This window comes from Camellia sinensis, chromosome 2 (genome assembly GCF_055761805.1).
Source record: "Camellia sinensis isolate YWXY chromosome 2, ASM5576180v1, whole genome shotgun sequence".
Classification (NCBI taxonomy): Eukaryota; Viridiplantae; Streptophyta; class Magnoliopsida; order Ericales; family Theaceae; genus Camellia; species Camellia sinensis.
In genome coordinates this window covers 89,373,865-89,389,865 of record NC_138962.1, presented here as the reverse complement: position 1 = coordinate 89,389,865, position 16,001 = coordinate 89,373,865, and the positions used below count along the sequence as shown (strand labels likewise).

Here is a 16,001-nt window from a genome sequence, read left to right as displayed (position 1 = left end):
GTTTGAGAAGTTGGTTTTTATTTTTTATTTTTTTTTTAGTTGATTTGATAATTGTGAGAAAAAAAGTGAAATGATTATGAGTTAGATGTGACATTTTTTTTTATTGATTATTTTAGCTTATTTTGTCTTTTAATAGACTATTTTAGTCCAACTTTCTTCCCAACCACTCCTTAAGAGACTTTATTAGTTAGACTAATAACACCATCAATTTTCACAAATTTCTATAATAATGAATTAAAATTCTGAAAATATGTATATATATGTATATGTTGTTAATAGTATGGTTTTAGTAAATTCCAAATTCATTTGTTACAAGACCAGTGCAAATGTGTGCTCATTGTTGGTTGGTATATAGATGATGTACTATGATTAACAGTAAAAAAATGTGGAAGTAATCCTAATGAATACTGTCATAAATATGAAGTCAGACATAATTATATTTTGTAAGCCCAAATGATGAAAACATCTTAATTAATGTCATTCAAAAGTTTATTACATTAATTTGTCATTACAAAGGAATATATATATATATATATATATATATATATATATATATATATATATATATATATTTTACATGTACTAGAATAGAAGAAATAAATGAAATGAAATCAATGATAAATTTTCTTAATCAATCAAGATGTTTAGCACTTCAGCCCACTCTAATCAAGTGTCACTGTCACACTGTGAATTATGATGGTATTGTTTAAAATTTATTAATTTTTTTTGTTTAAAGATACTCGTTTGGAGATAATATATTTTAGTTAAAAGATTAAAAAGTTATTATAAATTATTATAGTGCCTTTATTTTTTTATATATATTTTCATAAAAAATTATTAAAATAATCTATTCTCAAAAAAAAATAATCTGAGATAATTACTAGCCAGAAATACTGATCGAATGTGATTGTTAAACAATGAAAGTGACTTTTAATAATAGTTGATGACTAATAGCGTTACAAGATGAATGTGTTAGTGAAGATTGTTACTAACAGTGGTCAGAAAAAATTGCCAATGACTACAATTGGAGATAGAGGTGGGTAATGATATATTTTTGAAACAAATAAAATTTAGCCCCCTCTTTTTTAATTACAAAAAATATATTAAAAATTAGAAGTTATTAATAATTTTCTTAAAATAAAATCAAACACCAAGCAAATTTTTATTTACACTTGCCAAAAAGCCTCGAACTCTCATGTTTTTTTAATGGAATGAATAAAACTTCAATTATAGGTTGCTGGTGTGAGAAAGAAGCGAAAACGCGTCAAGATTCAAGAGAGAAAAGAGGGTCACAGACTCACACCAGCCAATACTTATCACTCCAATCTCACCCAAGAAAGCGAGAGAGAGAGGGAGAGAGAGCTTAAACCTTGTTTGGATTGGAATGGCATGGCCTTCTCTCTGTTTCCTTCTTCCCTCAAAACCCCAACAATCTCACTCATCCTTCTCTCCACTCTCATCTTCTTCTTCCTCCTCAATCCATCCCCAAACTACCCCTCCACAAGCCCACTAATCCCCCACAGGTCCCTCCTCAACACCACCACCACCACCACCACCACCACTACTTCCCTCTCCTGCTCCTTCATCCTCCAAACCCCATCTCACAATCGCTGCTCTTTCTCTCTCCTCCACTGCAATGGCGACTCTAACAGCCTCATCAACTACTTCTCTCTCCATTTCTGCCTCTTCCACCAAAACCCATTTGCCTCTGTCCCCTTTCTCTTCCTCACTATCCTCTTCCAGTTCTATGTCCTCGTCAAGACCGCTCAGGATCAATTCTCTGTTGTGGTCACCAAGCTCGTTACCCACCTCAATTTGTCACCCAGTATTGGGGCTGTGACACTTCTTGCACTCGGCAATGGTGCCCCCGATGTGTTCGCATCGGTCGCTGCGGTCCGCGGAGGTCATCCGAGAACTGGGTTCGGCGCGATTTTGTCGGCCGGGACGTTTGTTTCGGCATTGGTTGTTGGGTTTGTGGCGATTTATGCAGCACCCTTTTCGGTGGACCCTGTTCCTTTTGTGAGGGACGTGTTGTTTTACTTGACTGCAGCTTTGTTCTTGTTCTATGTGTATCTTAGTGCTGAGATTTTTCTATGGCAGGCTATTGGGTTTGTTGGGTTTTATCTTTTCTTTGTTGGGTTTGTGTTTTGGATGGATTTGGGGAGGGATGGTGGGAAAAGAAAAGGTGGGGTTGGTGTGGGTGGTGGTTTTGTTGGGGATGTTGAGGTTCAGAAAGATTTCATTGCGCTGGATTATGAAAATGAAGAATTGTTGGGGAAAGTAGAGGGAGGGAAGCCGGGATTTCATTTTCGACAACTTGGTAGGCAGGTATGTTTTGGGTTACAATTTTACAATTCTGATATCTTGCATTGTTTATGATCTATCTGTGTATTATCTCATCGTATTAATAGTGTGAAAGTTGTGATTGCCTGGTTAGTATTGCAATTGGTTTAACTAAGTACAGCTATCATGTATCAATAATAATGTGTGATTGAAACTTAGATCTAATTCTGCAGTCTGAGTAGGGATCTAATACTTGTAATGTTGATTACTGGACGAGTGGGGACTATTAGAGATAGTAAAAATTTGCTTGACATGAAATGACTAAGAATGTAATGGATGCCTTCTTTCCCAATGTAATATCTTGTTATGAGCTACAGTTCCGATGATATGTTTGGATTCTCTATGGCACTACTACTCACCTCTGCACCTTAGCTATTTGTTGCAGCATCATCAAGCTTAGTTTTTTCTACTAATGCAGTTGCATAATTCACTGAATATTCATTTATACTCAATTGAATGTGCACACTATGAGGATGAATAGGAAACCATTATAGAAATATATACTACTGTCATTCCTCTTTTGTGCATCCTAGAAATGACACCGTACATGCTTGCCTAATACTTCAGTTTTGGGATTGCCATGTGTTTGCTATCATGGGACACTTGTTCACTCTCATTGACCAATCTCAAGATGATGGAACTTAGTACATGTCTCAATCTCAGTCTAGGTGATATCTTCTGTCTCTGCACCAAGGCCAAGAGGTGAGACCTACACATGCCGAACAACTTAGCATGCACTACGACGCTTTGGGGTCTATTGGCTGGAGATGAAGGTTCACTGCGATGTGTTACTTTGTGTAGGTCTAGCTACCTTAGGTAGGTCGATTAAGAGAGAGACTTCTCCAGACCCGGGTTTCTCCTAAAATCTTCTAGATGCTTGGTTTATCTGCCTCAAAGATATGGTTTCTTGCAAAAAGTAAGCACATGGAGTCTAATTTATTTCCTTAGTAAACTCCTAAATTCATGTGACATAATTGTGCAAACAAACACTCTACCCTTGGGTAAAGGTATAAGATATTTGTCCGACATGTCTAGTTGAGCATGTGCCAGTAGTAACCATGTCTAGTAATTGAGTTTACTGTTTGATGGTACACAAAACTCTCACGCTATGCATAAAATGCTCTATGTTACTTTTGAGATACCATTTAACCCCAGAAAATCGAAGAAGAATATTATGAAATATGAATGTCTAGTTGTATATTCGTGCTTTTAGACACAGGAACTTGAAGAATCTGGCTTAGACTCATGTTGGCACTTGAAACCCATACACTAGTCCATGAAACATAGCTTATTACCTGATGTTATTCAATATAAAACTCTCACTTTACGCATAAAATGCTCTATGTTACTTTTGAGAAACCATTTTACCCCAGAAAACTGAATATTATGAAATATGAATGTCTAGCCATGTCTTTGTACTTTTAGACGTTTTTTTAGACAGGAATTTGAAGAATCTGGCTTAGACTCTAAATCGCACCTGACACCCATACATGAGTCCGTGAAACATAGCTTATGACCTGATGCAATTCAACAATGGATTTGCAACATATAGCTGGTTTATAATTTGGTACACAACTTAGGTTTCAGCACTGGACTCAGCACTGACCGCTTGCATGAGTGTGGAACAAAAAACATAATTATTAATATGGGCAGAATTGAAGAAACTAAATTTTTTGCTAAAACTGGCTTGAGGAATAGTCAATTGTTAGCAAATTGGAAGGCACCTAATGAAAATGATAATAAATTTCAGCTCAATTTGTTTTAAAGTTATTGAGTATCAGGAGCCAACTATATAAGGGGCACAACCCTATACACATAATTATACAACAATAACAGAACTATGAATCTCATACACTTTTCCAACATGTCTTCGTGGATATACATTTCCTTCAAAAAGTCAACAAAAGAGAGGCAGAAAAAAATTTCTTTCTAAGCCAGAAATTTATAGAGATAAGCATGGTTCTTTTTAACCAAATAATCAATCTATACACCTTCAAAAGTTCCCATATTTCTCTCTCTAGATGCACCATATAATTTTTATTATTTCCCCTATGACATCCCTTTCCCAATAATTTTTATATTTTCCCCTACAACATCCCTTTCCCCTCCTTAACTGACTCTGACATCACGCACTCAACTCCAAACACAGAGTGCAATTGAAGACAAATCATACTCTTCCTCGTGTTCTGGAGCACATGCAAGACCAATGTAACACAAATTGGCACCTCTTTCTCAGATTATTTGTCATTAGGATAACTTCTCTAGTTGCCATCTAAGGAGCTTTTGAGTGTCGAGTCACTTTCTAAGGAAAGCCTTCATCCCCTACCCAAACTTCCGATAAAAAGGAAACCACTTAAAAAGTGTTGTTCTTGGACTCTCTTCATACCAAAGGATCTTCCATTCGTGCTTGCACCCTCTTGACCCGAAACACCCTTCCTGAAAAAGTCTCTCTAGAAGATTGGATTTTGTAGCACTCCCATGGTAGATAAGGTCCGACAATCTTTCATTCAGATTTAAGATTTAACCGCAATTTCATAAAGGTCTAGAAAACCTTATTTAACTACCTTTTGACCACACTAGGGATCCTATCACAATTGCACTCTACGATCCTTCCCCAGCAATGAAGCCCTGCAAAAGAAAGAAATATTTTTTATGATTTTTCAAGTTCCCACATCATATGACCCCTTATATTAAGTGTACCAATCCCCCAACCATGACCATATTTTCCACTAATCATTGTTCACATCTCTTCCTCTTCCATGTAAAGCTCCACATCCATTTCCTCTAACCAGGCTTTGTTGAACACCTCTAACCTACAAATCCCCAAGCCTCCTTTCAAAGGTAAACAAACCTTGTCCTAGTATACAAGATGATACTTCAACTTCACTTCAATCCCTTCCTTCCCCCCATCCTCCAAGAAAGTCCCTCATCAATTTCTCCAACCTTTTCACAACTTAGATAGGGATAGTTAAAATAGACCACAGAACATAGAAAGGCTGGAAATGGTGCTTTTGATGAGAGTAAGTCTGCCCCCTCAGATGGGTATTGTCTCTTCAATTTAGCTAACCACTTCTCAAACCTTTCCACCACTACATCCTTAGGAGCCTTGTTTTTGAAGGACAAGTCAATGGAAGCTCCAGGTTGGTCGAAGACAGATACCAACCTACGTTCCAAATCAGTTGCCAAAATATCCGCATCATCTACCACACCAATCATAATGATGTCACTCCTTTTCATGTGAACCCTAGGGCCCAACACCATTTCAAAACAAAGTAATACACATCTCAAAGTTCTCAATTCCTTCTTCTTCTTCTTGTTTTTTTTTAGCAAAACAAATAGAAAATGAAACTCTAATACGATCTCGTCACCTCTATTACCCACCTTGTGTCCAAAGTATCTAACTATCAAAACCATCCTCTGAACCATATGATTAAGCACCTCTAAAAGGATGAAAAGAGCAGCAGTTGAGCGTCACAAGCCCTAGAGCTCTAAAACAGCTCTTATCTTCCCCCTTTACTATCGGAAAAAAACTTTACAGAAGAGATGCTGAAGCTTATCTACCTACAATTCCTCACCCCCAAGCCCATCCTCTCTAGTAAATTGATTAAGAAATCTCAGCATACATGATCATATGCCTTCTCAATATCTAGCTTGCAAAGAATGTTTCTCTCTATTGTAGAGCTCACACACTTTTTAGCCACCAGTAGTACATCAAGGAGTTGTCTTCCTTCCACAAAGACATTATAGACTTTATGAACACTGCTAGTCAAGCTAGTCGACTTATAATCTTTGATATCATCCATAGCACAATCTGTTGGCACTAGAACAATAAAGGAGGCATTTAGGTTCCTCTCAAACTCTTTAGTCTCATAGGAGTGGATGTGATGGCTTGACCTTTGACTGAATGGAAGCTCATTATCATCTTTGGAAGTTTGGGGTGAAGCCTGTGTGGGTCCATTACATGGACCAAAGACGTTTTGATCCCACAAATGTAATTGATAGATTATTATTATTATTATTATTATTAATATTTAGTTATATTTAAATCCATAAATTTAGTAAGATATTTTTAATTTAATTAGGATTATTAGCCTATAAATAATGGGTTTCTCAGTGTATTAGGGAGTTTCTGGCTTAACAATATTGTGAGTGTGTTAGGGATGTGGCCTCTTCAGTGATTCGGTCTCTTTCCCTTTTTTACATCAATATGACTGCTATCATAACACTACAATGGGTTCAGTTGTTAGCGTGACTAGTTTGCAATTTCAGGCCTCCTCTTGCTATTGAATGAAAAGTTGTTGCTTGCATTTGAAAGCCTACCATAAACAAGTGAAGTATTCTCATGTACTCGCAATTTCAGTCCTCCTCTTGCCGTTGAAAAACCGTTGCTTGCATTTGAAAGCCTACCATAAACAACTGAAGTCTTGTCATGTACTTGTTCAAGGAAGGGGTCCATATAGCTACACGCCCAAACAAATGAGGCCTACCATATACAATGTCTCACATTCAGATGTGGCACTGAGTTTTTCAACGTTTAAACATATGATTAGTTAATTCTATTTCCTGATGGAGAGTTAGAAAAGTCATATAACTTAGCAGTAGAGTGTCACCTTGACGTCGTGGTATTTTATATTTTTCTTTAAATTTAACAACACTGTTGGAAGAAAATTATAGAGGATCCGCCAGGCCATAAGCCTTATCTCCATTGAGACTCTTCAAGGCCGCAATCACTTCCTCCATAGATCATTCTCTCTAGCCAAGTTCTTTCCTCATCTTGAATAGAATCCAACTCCAAGACATCAATAAAATGTCTTCTCAAATCTGACTCAAAGTATAATCTCTTGTAGAAGTCCACAATGTCCATGGAAGTAGCCTCCTGCTGCGTCAAATCCTCACCATTAATCTTCATCTATCCTATATGCTTAGCTCTTCTATGAGCAGAGGCCATCCTAAGCAAGAATCTGTTGTTCTCTCTCTCTCTCTCTCTCTCTCTCTCTCTCTCTTCAGGCCAGCTTACTTCTTCAGAAATCACGAGCCCTTCCACCTTACCTTTTGATGGGTTGTTAAGCACACCAAAAAAAAAGACTAAACTATATCTAATTTCCATAGAATAATGGCAAGTCTAGGTATTGATCCATAGAAACTAATGTGAAATTTAACAATTTTAAATGCGAGATTCATAAGTTAATTTGATGAGAATGGTTGATGGGTAAAATATTGAAGCGAGAATTAAACTGGAAATGAGAAACTAAATTAACAATAAATAATAGGGTTTGAGGAATTGAGTTGGGGAAAATCCTAGGGCAATTAATCCACCACTAGATACATAAATAGGGTTTAAAGTTGAAAATTGATTGCGTTACTGTTTGAACTACCCAATGCTTCACAACTACAAGCTTGAAGCATTGATCAAGAGAATTGTCGCGTTTAACTTATAGGCATGAATCATCCCATGCAGTATGAGTTGTTCGCTCTAAACTAAGATAGTAGCACGACTCGTCTCTCGTAGCATGGCTCCTCTCATATTTTGAATACGAATGAAATGATAACAATTGTATGGAAAGAATTCAACAATCACAAAAAGAAGAACACTTTAAAACAATAATAGAAAATGTATTGAAAAACATCTAAACAATACAATACAACTCATTCAAACCATTACACAAGTCAGAAACCTAAGAAAATCTATTTACATGGGTAGGGTTTCATCAAAATCCTAAAAATTGGAGAACTAGACACTCATGGAGGAGTGGGAAGATGAAGAGGATGAAGCCACCATGAAAGAGCACCTTCAACCTTGAAGTCCCAAGCTTTTTATCTTCCAAAAATCCTAGCCTCTCTTTTTCTTCAGCCTTTCTTTCCCCTTTTATACTTTTCCAACAAAACAGGTGACTTTCAAAATTTTGGCACACATCTCGAGTCATGCCGCACGTGCAGGAAATACCCTTTGCACGTGCGGATTACTGCAGCTGTTTTTGGCCTTGAGAAAGGGGGCTGCTGATGGGTCGTTTCACACACCAAAAATAAACATTAAACTATATCAAATTCCTTAGAATAACGGTAAGTCCAAGTATCGATCCATGGGGACAAACGGAAAATTAAATTTAATTGTTAAATTTCTAAATTAATTTTGATAAAAAAGATGGTTGTTCATAACCTAATGATAATTAAATTAAACAAAGCGATTAAACTAGCGATTAAAAATGAAATTGGAATTACTGATTGTGGAAAAACCTAGGGTAATGAATTCACCACTAGTTACATAAATAAGGTTTCAATTTGAAAATCAATTATGTTACGGTTCGAACTAAATAGTACTTGCAATTACAAGTTCGAAGTATTGATCAAGAGAATTATCATATTCAATGTATAGGCATGACTCATCTCAAGTAGTACGAGTTGTTCGCTCTAAACTAGGGTAGTATGGCTCTTCTCATACCTTGAATATGAAAGAAAAGAAAATCATTGTATAGAAAGTATTTAATAATCACAGAAAGAAGAATACTTAAAGAGATAATGGAAAAAATATATTTGAAACTTCTTAAACACCATCCAACTTGTTCAAACCTTTACATAATCAAAAAGTAAAAGGAAAACCCTATTTACTTGGCTAGGGTTTCATCAAAACCTTATAAATAGGAGCCTAGCCACTCATGGAGGAGTGGAAGAAGTAGAGGGAGAAGAAGCCACCATGTCGCACTTCAAGTTCTTTTTCTTCCAAACCCTAACCTCTCTCTCCCTTTGCAAATTATCAGAACCCTAATCCAGCATTTTTTTTTGTCTTTTTATACCTCTACTATTTTTTTCCAAATCCAAAACATCAGGCATGTTTCCCGAGGTAGGGCCGCACGTGCAGGAAATTCCACCACGCGTGTGGGAATGGACCTCCGCACGTGCAATTTTTTCAGGCTCTGTTTGGCTGTGATGAATGGGCCGCACGTGCGGGAATAGTCCTCCGCACGTGCAGGAATGTGCGGAAAGCATTTTTCTCTCAAATTTTTGCATTTTTGCTCATTTTATGCTCCCGCTGTGTCCAACCTAATTGGCATTAAACATGCATAAAATATATAATTTGACAGGCAAGTAGGGTTAAGAGATCCTAATTATCGGCCAAGTGTTGCACAATTCGGCCTCAATCACCTACACGTGGGAATGGCCCTCCGCATGTGTGGTGCATATTGCTTGGTTAATGTTCCACTTTTTGACTCGTTTTGCACTTTAGGCGCATCCATCTTGATCTTCCTTCTTCATGAACACCTGCGAACAAACCCTTAAGAGTACATTGATGGTTGTCCTTCTCATGGGCCCTCCAATGATCAAGTGAGTTTTGTGCTCGAGGAAAATGACAATGGAGAATTAGGGTAGAATAGATAGTGTATCTTTCATAGAAGAGTTGGGTGTATATACATAGACTTGCCTCTAACGGTTGTGCTCCAAAGAATAATTTTGTTAGCCTTTCCTCTACTTGAGTAGTGCCACGTGGACTTCCATCATTCTAGGAGGTTAAGGCTACGAGATACGTCCTTCTACTAGCTAGTGTAGTTGCAGGTGGAGAGGATCACTTTACATCACGCCATGTGTACCTTGATGTTGTAACCTTAAACCCCGTGTTCTTGCCCAAGTTGGGACGATGAATTGCCTTGATGAACTTGTTGAATATAAGACTATATTGTTAAATATTTCAGAAGATATGGAAGATATCAAAATATATGGAGATCCCATGATTCCATATATTCTGATATGTTTAACAATATAATCTTATCTTCAAAAGAGCTAACCATGAGACTGGGCTAGGTTTGGAATGGGTTTTCCCGACCAACTTAGTGCTCTCCCAGCCGGCTTGGCAAGGTCAGCCCTCTAACTCCCAAGGTGGGTCACTAAACCTGACATAGATCATTGGGCATGACCATTGACCTTACCTACTATCGATTGGGCTTCCTGAGTCATGGGCCTGGGTCCAACAAGCTAAAAAATGGTTGTAATTTGATGCATTGATTTTTATAGCAGCAAATGAGTTCACTGAAACAACATAACAATTATTGAGATTTCAGAGTCAATTTGTTGATTTTGAGTACTTAACATGACATGAAATATAACTAATCACCATTATTATCCATTAATGATGGTGTGATATGAGTTAGAAGACACCATGATATGAGATAGAAGATACCTGTGTCTAGCAGTGTGGAGGACTATGAAGCACATATACTTTTAAAAAGGCAATGTATTCGTATCGTATCTGTATTGGATACCGATACTCCTTATATACTCAATACGTATCGGATACTTATCAAAAGTATCGGATACTTTTTAATTAATTTTTTATTAATTTTGAAGTATCAAATAATCCAAGTCACATATTACCTTTACAAAATTAGATTTGCAGCATTTATTGCATAGCATTATAATATAATATAATATAATTGCGAGGATAAATACAAGAATATTTTTTCAATATTTGTTTAGTTCTTTGATAAGAAGAACATAGCAAATTAAAGTAATATAATTCGTCAAATTGTTGTGTCATGCATGTCCCTTATAACTACATAGAAAGTAAAATTAAATTAAATATCTTTGGTGATATTGAAATGAAATATTTATAAGACCTATTGAAAATTAAAAGAAGTAAACTAGGTACCAACTTAAATTAATACCTAATAATTAAACATTAGTATTTTGCATTATAAAATAACAATATGGTTTCTCAACACTTGAGCTCATATGTACCTGACTACCTATAATTTTTAACAATATCTTTTTCGAAAACGTATCCTAGCTGTACCCGTATCCTATTTTTTTAGATTTTGTCGTGTTGCCGTATTCGTATCGTATCATCTCTGTATCTCGTATCCATATCTATGCTTCCTAGGTGGAGGATAAAATGTCTTTAACTTGTATAAATAAATTTATGTATGTAGAAAGTACCTTTCTTATAAAAATATATATAATGCCTTCCAACTATATAGAAGCATTTATAAATGTCTTGTACTGGTGAAGGCAAGGAGACATAGTATATCAAAATGTGCAGTACATAAGTACATAACATGGTTAATTTTCAATGCTCTATGACATGATCAAATTTCCTATTACTATGAATAGGATTGTAACCCATCTTGTACATAACATGGTAATGTCTTCGGGTAAGGGGAATGGTGAACTCAGGCCATCCACTTCCTGAGGGAGATTCCACTGCATGTCATATGGTCTTTGGGGTTTGTTAGGGTTATTCAAATAGGGAGCTTTTTAGATTTTTATACGCCTCCCTCCCAACTTGACCTTTACAACTTTTCTTTGGATTTCTTGCTAAACCTATTAATGTTTCTGTTGTCTTTACCTGCCCAGAACAGGAACAGGAAATTGTAATTCTAAAATCACTAATTTGAATCATAAAGTTTTCCCTTCATTTTTGAAAATGATGTTCCTCATTTTGGGTAGAGTGATTGGATTTTTATAATGTGAAATATCAGAGGTATATAGCAGAAAGATATGATGAATGATATTGTTGTCTTCACTTTTAGGCAGTTGACTATCACTTTTTGGCTGTTGATTAGCACAATTGCAAATGAAAATGCTTCCGGATGTCCCCAAGTTGCTTAAAGGGAAGCACTAAAGAATTCCTGCTTGGAAATTTTTCTGGCGGCCACTGTTCAGAAGGGGACTGAATCTGGATGTGGTCAAATTTTATGAAATGAAGTATTTGATTATAGAAAATGCCATTTTTGATATTTTATTAGTATTATTATTTTTTGAAGGGTTATTGATGCGGTCAAAATCTTAAGAAAATTATATTTATATTTTATTTTTTTAAAATAATATTTAATTAGAAATATTCTAATTTACTATAGAATAGACTAGAATTATCATGTGTGTTTGGTTTGAGTTTTTTGGATTAAGTGTTTTAAAAATTGATTTTTTTTTTGTTTTTTGTGTTTTTAGTGAATATTTTTAAAATTTTAAGCGTTTTTTTTATTTTTATTTTTTTAGATGCACCTTACTTAGATGTATCTAAAAAGTAAAAAATTTGTGAAAAAATATTTTAAAAAATTAATAAATACATAAAAATATGAAAAATATATTGAATTCTCGTATTTTTTAATTTTTATTTTTTGTATTTTTGGTATTTAGTGAATTTTTAAAATATTGTTTTTCACAAAAATTATACTTTTTATGTGTATTTATGTTAGGTGTGTCTAAAAAATAAAACAATTTCTTAAAATATTAAAAAAATTCAGTAAAAACAAAAAAATACGGAAAACAATATAGTATAATTTTCTGAAAAGTGTTTTTGGAAAACCAAAAACTAGCCAAGTGAAATTTTCCTGATTTGGGATTATTCAGTTTTCCAATTCTATTAGTTTTTATTTTATTTTCTATTTTATTAGTTTCTTGTTCTATGTGAATTAGGCGAATTATAAATAAAGATGCAAGTCTTGGGGCAACACAGTTTTGATGATTAATATAATTCAAGTTCATACTCCTTTGTTATAACCTTGGGTATATTTTTTAGAATCAACCATTGTTGTGCCTTTTACTCCCAATATTCTGTGTGAATCAACATGTTTAGAGAAGGATCTTAGAATCTTGTTTGCAGGTATTCATTTTTGAATAAAACGGACCCTAAAATCATCACTATCACACGATTCCACTACATCAAGTATGAATGTGTGAAATTGAGTATATTGCTTATATTTGGGCTACACATGCTTTAAGGTATAGAATGCTAGGATAAATAGGGGTTAGGTTGTATTTTTTGATAACTAGGTGTCCGGGCCAGCTTACACGCATCTTTACTAATCCAAGGGCCTTGAAATTACCTCCAGTGACCCCTTGGAGTGACTTGAACTCGACATCCTGTATTTTATCCTTAAATCTTTACTACTCGGCCAACCCCTTGGAGTTGGGGTTAGGTTGTATTTGATCTTAGCTTGTAGCAGTGAACAAAAACTCGATGCATATAAGTGAAGAAGCTATGATCATCAATAGAGCTTAATGCTGAATGTTTTTGTGTCCTTGCAAAACCAATGTGTTAGGTTATGCTGAGTTCACTTTGTTTCTCAGTAATACATAAATATGTTTTCAGTGTGAACAAACAGTGATTCCATATATAGAGTCCAAATCACCCATTAGCATTAAATCTCACATAGTTGTGTCTTACATTGTATATGATAATGGGCATATTATGATTTCATGAAGTGACATTTTTCCTGTTGATGAACCGTTGTTTGTAGCTTGAGTGTTCCATTTACTGGAATGACTCTATGGGATGGACTTTGCCTTTAAATGCTATAGAGAACAAAATTGAGATCTTTGGGTTCATGTGGCCTGTCTTTATAGAGAGGAACAAAGAGGGACAACTAATGGCTCCTTCACACACCCTAATGTATTCTGATCTAGAGGTTCCCGGCCTTTGTTGCAGGAACCTTCTATTCAAGTGGCATTTTTTACTAAGAAATGCAATTCCGTGTTTTCAAGTAAGAAACCCAGCTGAGATAGAAACTTCTCAAACATATAAACCTTATAGAAACAAAAGAAAAATAATTCAAACTTATTTTAGTAGTTTCTATGTATATAGTATTTATTTATACGTAATAAAGATAATTTGTAATTGACATAAATCTCTAATATTTATTCATATTTTAATACATATATTACAACTAAGCAGCAAAAATAATTGTTAGAATATTTTTATTTATTTAATAAATAAATATATACATGCTCCCATAAGTGGTCCCAACCTAGGAAACTTTTATATATGCCCTCGCTCCTCAGCTCCCGCCCCCATCCCCACCTCGGCTTTCTGCAACTGAGTTCCCGGCTGCTAATTCAGGTTTTAGTCGGTTAGGTTCGCCAGGAAACAGCTTGGCAAAGGGGGAATGCCTATTTTTACTATTTTCAGAGGCTTCCCTGATTATCAATCCAGCATATTGCTCTTATCTTTGGATTCACTAATTTATATTGTAAAAAAGAAAAAAGAAAAAAGAAAAAAAGTTACATTAATTTTAATGATGTCATGGAACTTAATGCCGTTGATTAGAAGTAATTTTAGAAGTAGCCCATTTGGAGTTGAACTATATGCATGATGTGACTTTGCTTTGTACTCGCTTCAACTGTAATGTTTCTTTAGAATGTGCATCATCAGCTCATCTGTCTACTGTAATAGTATAAATGAGTACTACTCTTCTTTTGACCTAATTCTCTTTTTCTTGGTTTGCAGATCTCAAAAGTGTGGGAGCTTCCAGTCTCAATTCTTCTAAAACTCACTATCCCCCAGACTTCTCCTTCTCAATGGAACAGATTCTATCGATCTGCCAACATTGTTCTTTGCCCACTTGCCCTTCTATACTCTTGTAACTCATTCATGCCACTAAATCATCCCATCAGTTTTCTCCTTCCGAATTCCCATTTTCCTCTCTGGCTAGTAGTACTCTTTGCATGCTCCTCTCTAGCAGTTCTTCACTACATAGTCCAAAAAGGGCCCCCCAAAACCGAGGAAATTCCCGTAGTGCTCATAGCATTTGTAATGAGCGTATTTTGGATCTCTGTCATGGCCGGGGAACTCCTAAACTGCCTTGCAGCTCTCGGAGCACTTCTTGAGTTGCCTCCTGCACTACTTGGGCTGACAGTACTTGCATGGGGAAACTCAGTGGGTGATCTTGTTGCTGATGTGGCAGTCGCTAAAGCGGGCCAGCCAGCGCTGGCCATGGCTGGTTGCTTTGCCGGGCCTATGTTTAACATGCTTTTTGGGCTTGGCACGGCTTTGGTAATACAGACTGCCAATGTGTATCCAAAAGCTTACGAACTCCATTTCCATGTCAGTATTGTGGTTGCGTTTGTGTTCTTGCTTCTAAGCCTGATGGGCTCTCTATTAGTAATAACTTGGTATAGGTTTCGGGTACCTAGATTTTGGGGATTTTGCCTTGTTGGTCTCTATGTTTCTTTTATAGCAGTGAGCTTAGTTATTGCCAAGTTTACTGTGTGATTTTTTCCACATGCCTGGAGAGCATTTAATCTGATAATTGCTGAACCAGCAGTGGTGATCACGGGAAGATTACATGGCAAATTCAGTGTTTAGGGTTATAGCTGCTCATGAAATGCTTATATCATTCATCATAAGAAGATAGTTTGCTGTATTTACTGTGGTGAAAGTGTTGATCTTCCCTTGTCTGCCCAAAGTTGAGGTCATGGATACATCCCATTTTCAGTTTGAAGACATGGAGCATACATCTTGTATCATTTTTTTATTCTTTCAGAAAATATACTTCTGTTCAGTTTTCCTGCTTTATTCACACGGGGCGAGATATTTATTATTTAGCTGACAATCGCCAAATATTAAAAGTGATTTAATTTGTCATGGACGTGTTGTAGTCATGGCAAGAAGATTTAGCATTTTATATATGACCGGTCTATTTTCATGATTTTGTTACACTCTGGGAATTTTACTGGTTTCATATAGGCATTCTGAGCTGATTGCTCATTAAAATCTGGTTTTGATTGAGGAATGAATACCTTTGCCAGTTTCTGTGATATAGTGAACCCTCGTTAGACCAAGCTTTTGCGTGCGTTCATGATTCCCCTCCCCCTCCCTGAATCATTGTACTCATGATAACGGGTCCTTGCTCAGGCTGGCATGACAGTGACATTCTACTGGGCTTTGTCAT

The 16,001-nt window shown here is 35.9% G+C and overlaps 1 protein-coding gene across 1 annotated transcript; it reads left to right on the top strand.

Annotated features, from left to right (window-relative positions):
* The first annotated feature begins 1,168 nt into the window (after positions 1–1,168).
* Positions 1,169–15,755, top strand: LOC114269611 (cation/calcium exchanger 5-like). The gene is made up of 2 exons (XM_082915055.1): positions 1,169–2,328; positions 14,558–15,755. Exons 1-2 carry the CDS (start codon positions 1,390–1,392, stop codon positions 15,320–15,322), a joined length of 1,704 nt encoding a protein of 567 aa, XP_082771181.1. The 5' UTR covers positions 1,169–1,389; the 3' UTR covers positions 15,323–15,755.
* The last annotated feature ends 246 nt before the right edge of the window (positions 15,756–16,001 follow it).

What these genes read in the sequence shown, in the direction of transcription:
- LOC114269611 (XM_082915055.1), top strand. Translation starts at nt 1,390, where the DNA reads ATGGCCTTCTCTCTGTTTCCTTCTTCCCTCAAAACCCCAACAATCTCA. An exon ending in TTCGACAACTTGGTAGGCAG is followed by an intron (nt 2,329 to 14,557) that starts GTATGTTTTGGG and finishes CTTGGTTTGCAG; the next exon opens with ATCTCAAAAGTGTGGGAGCT.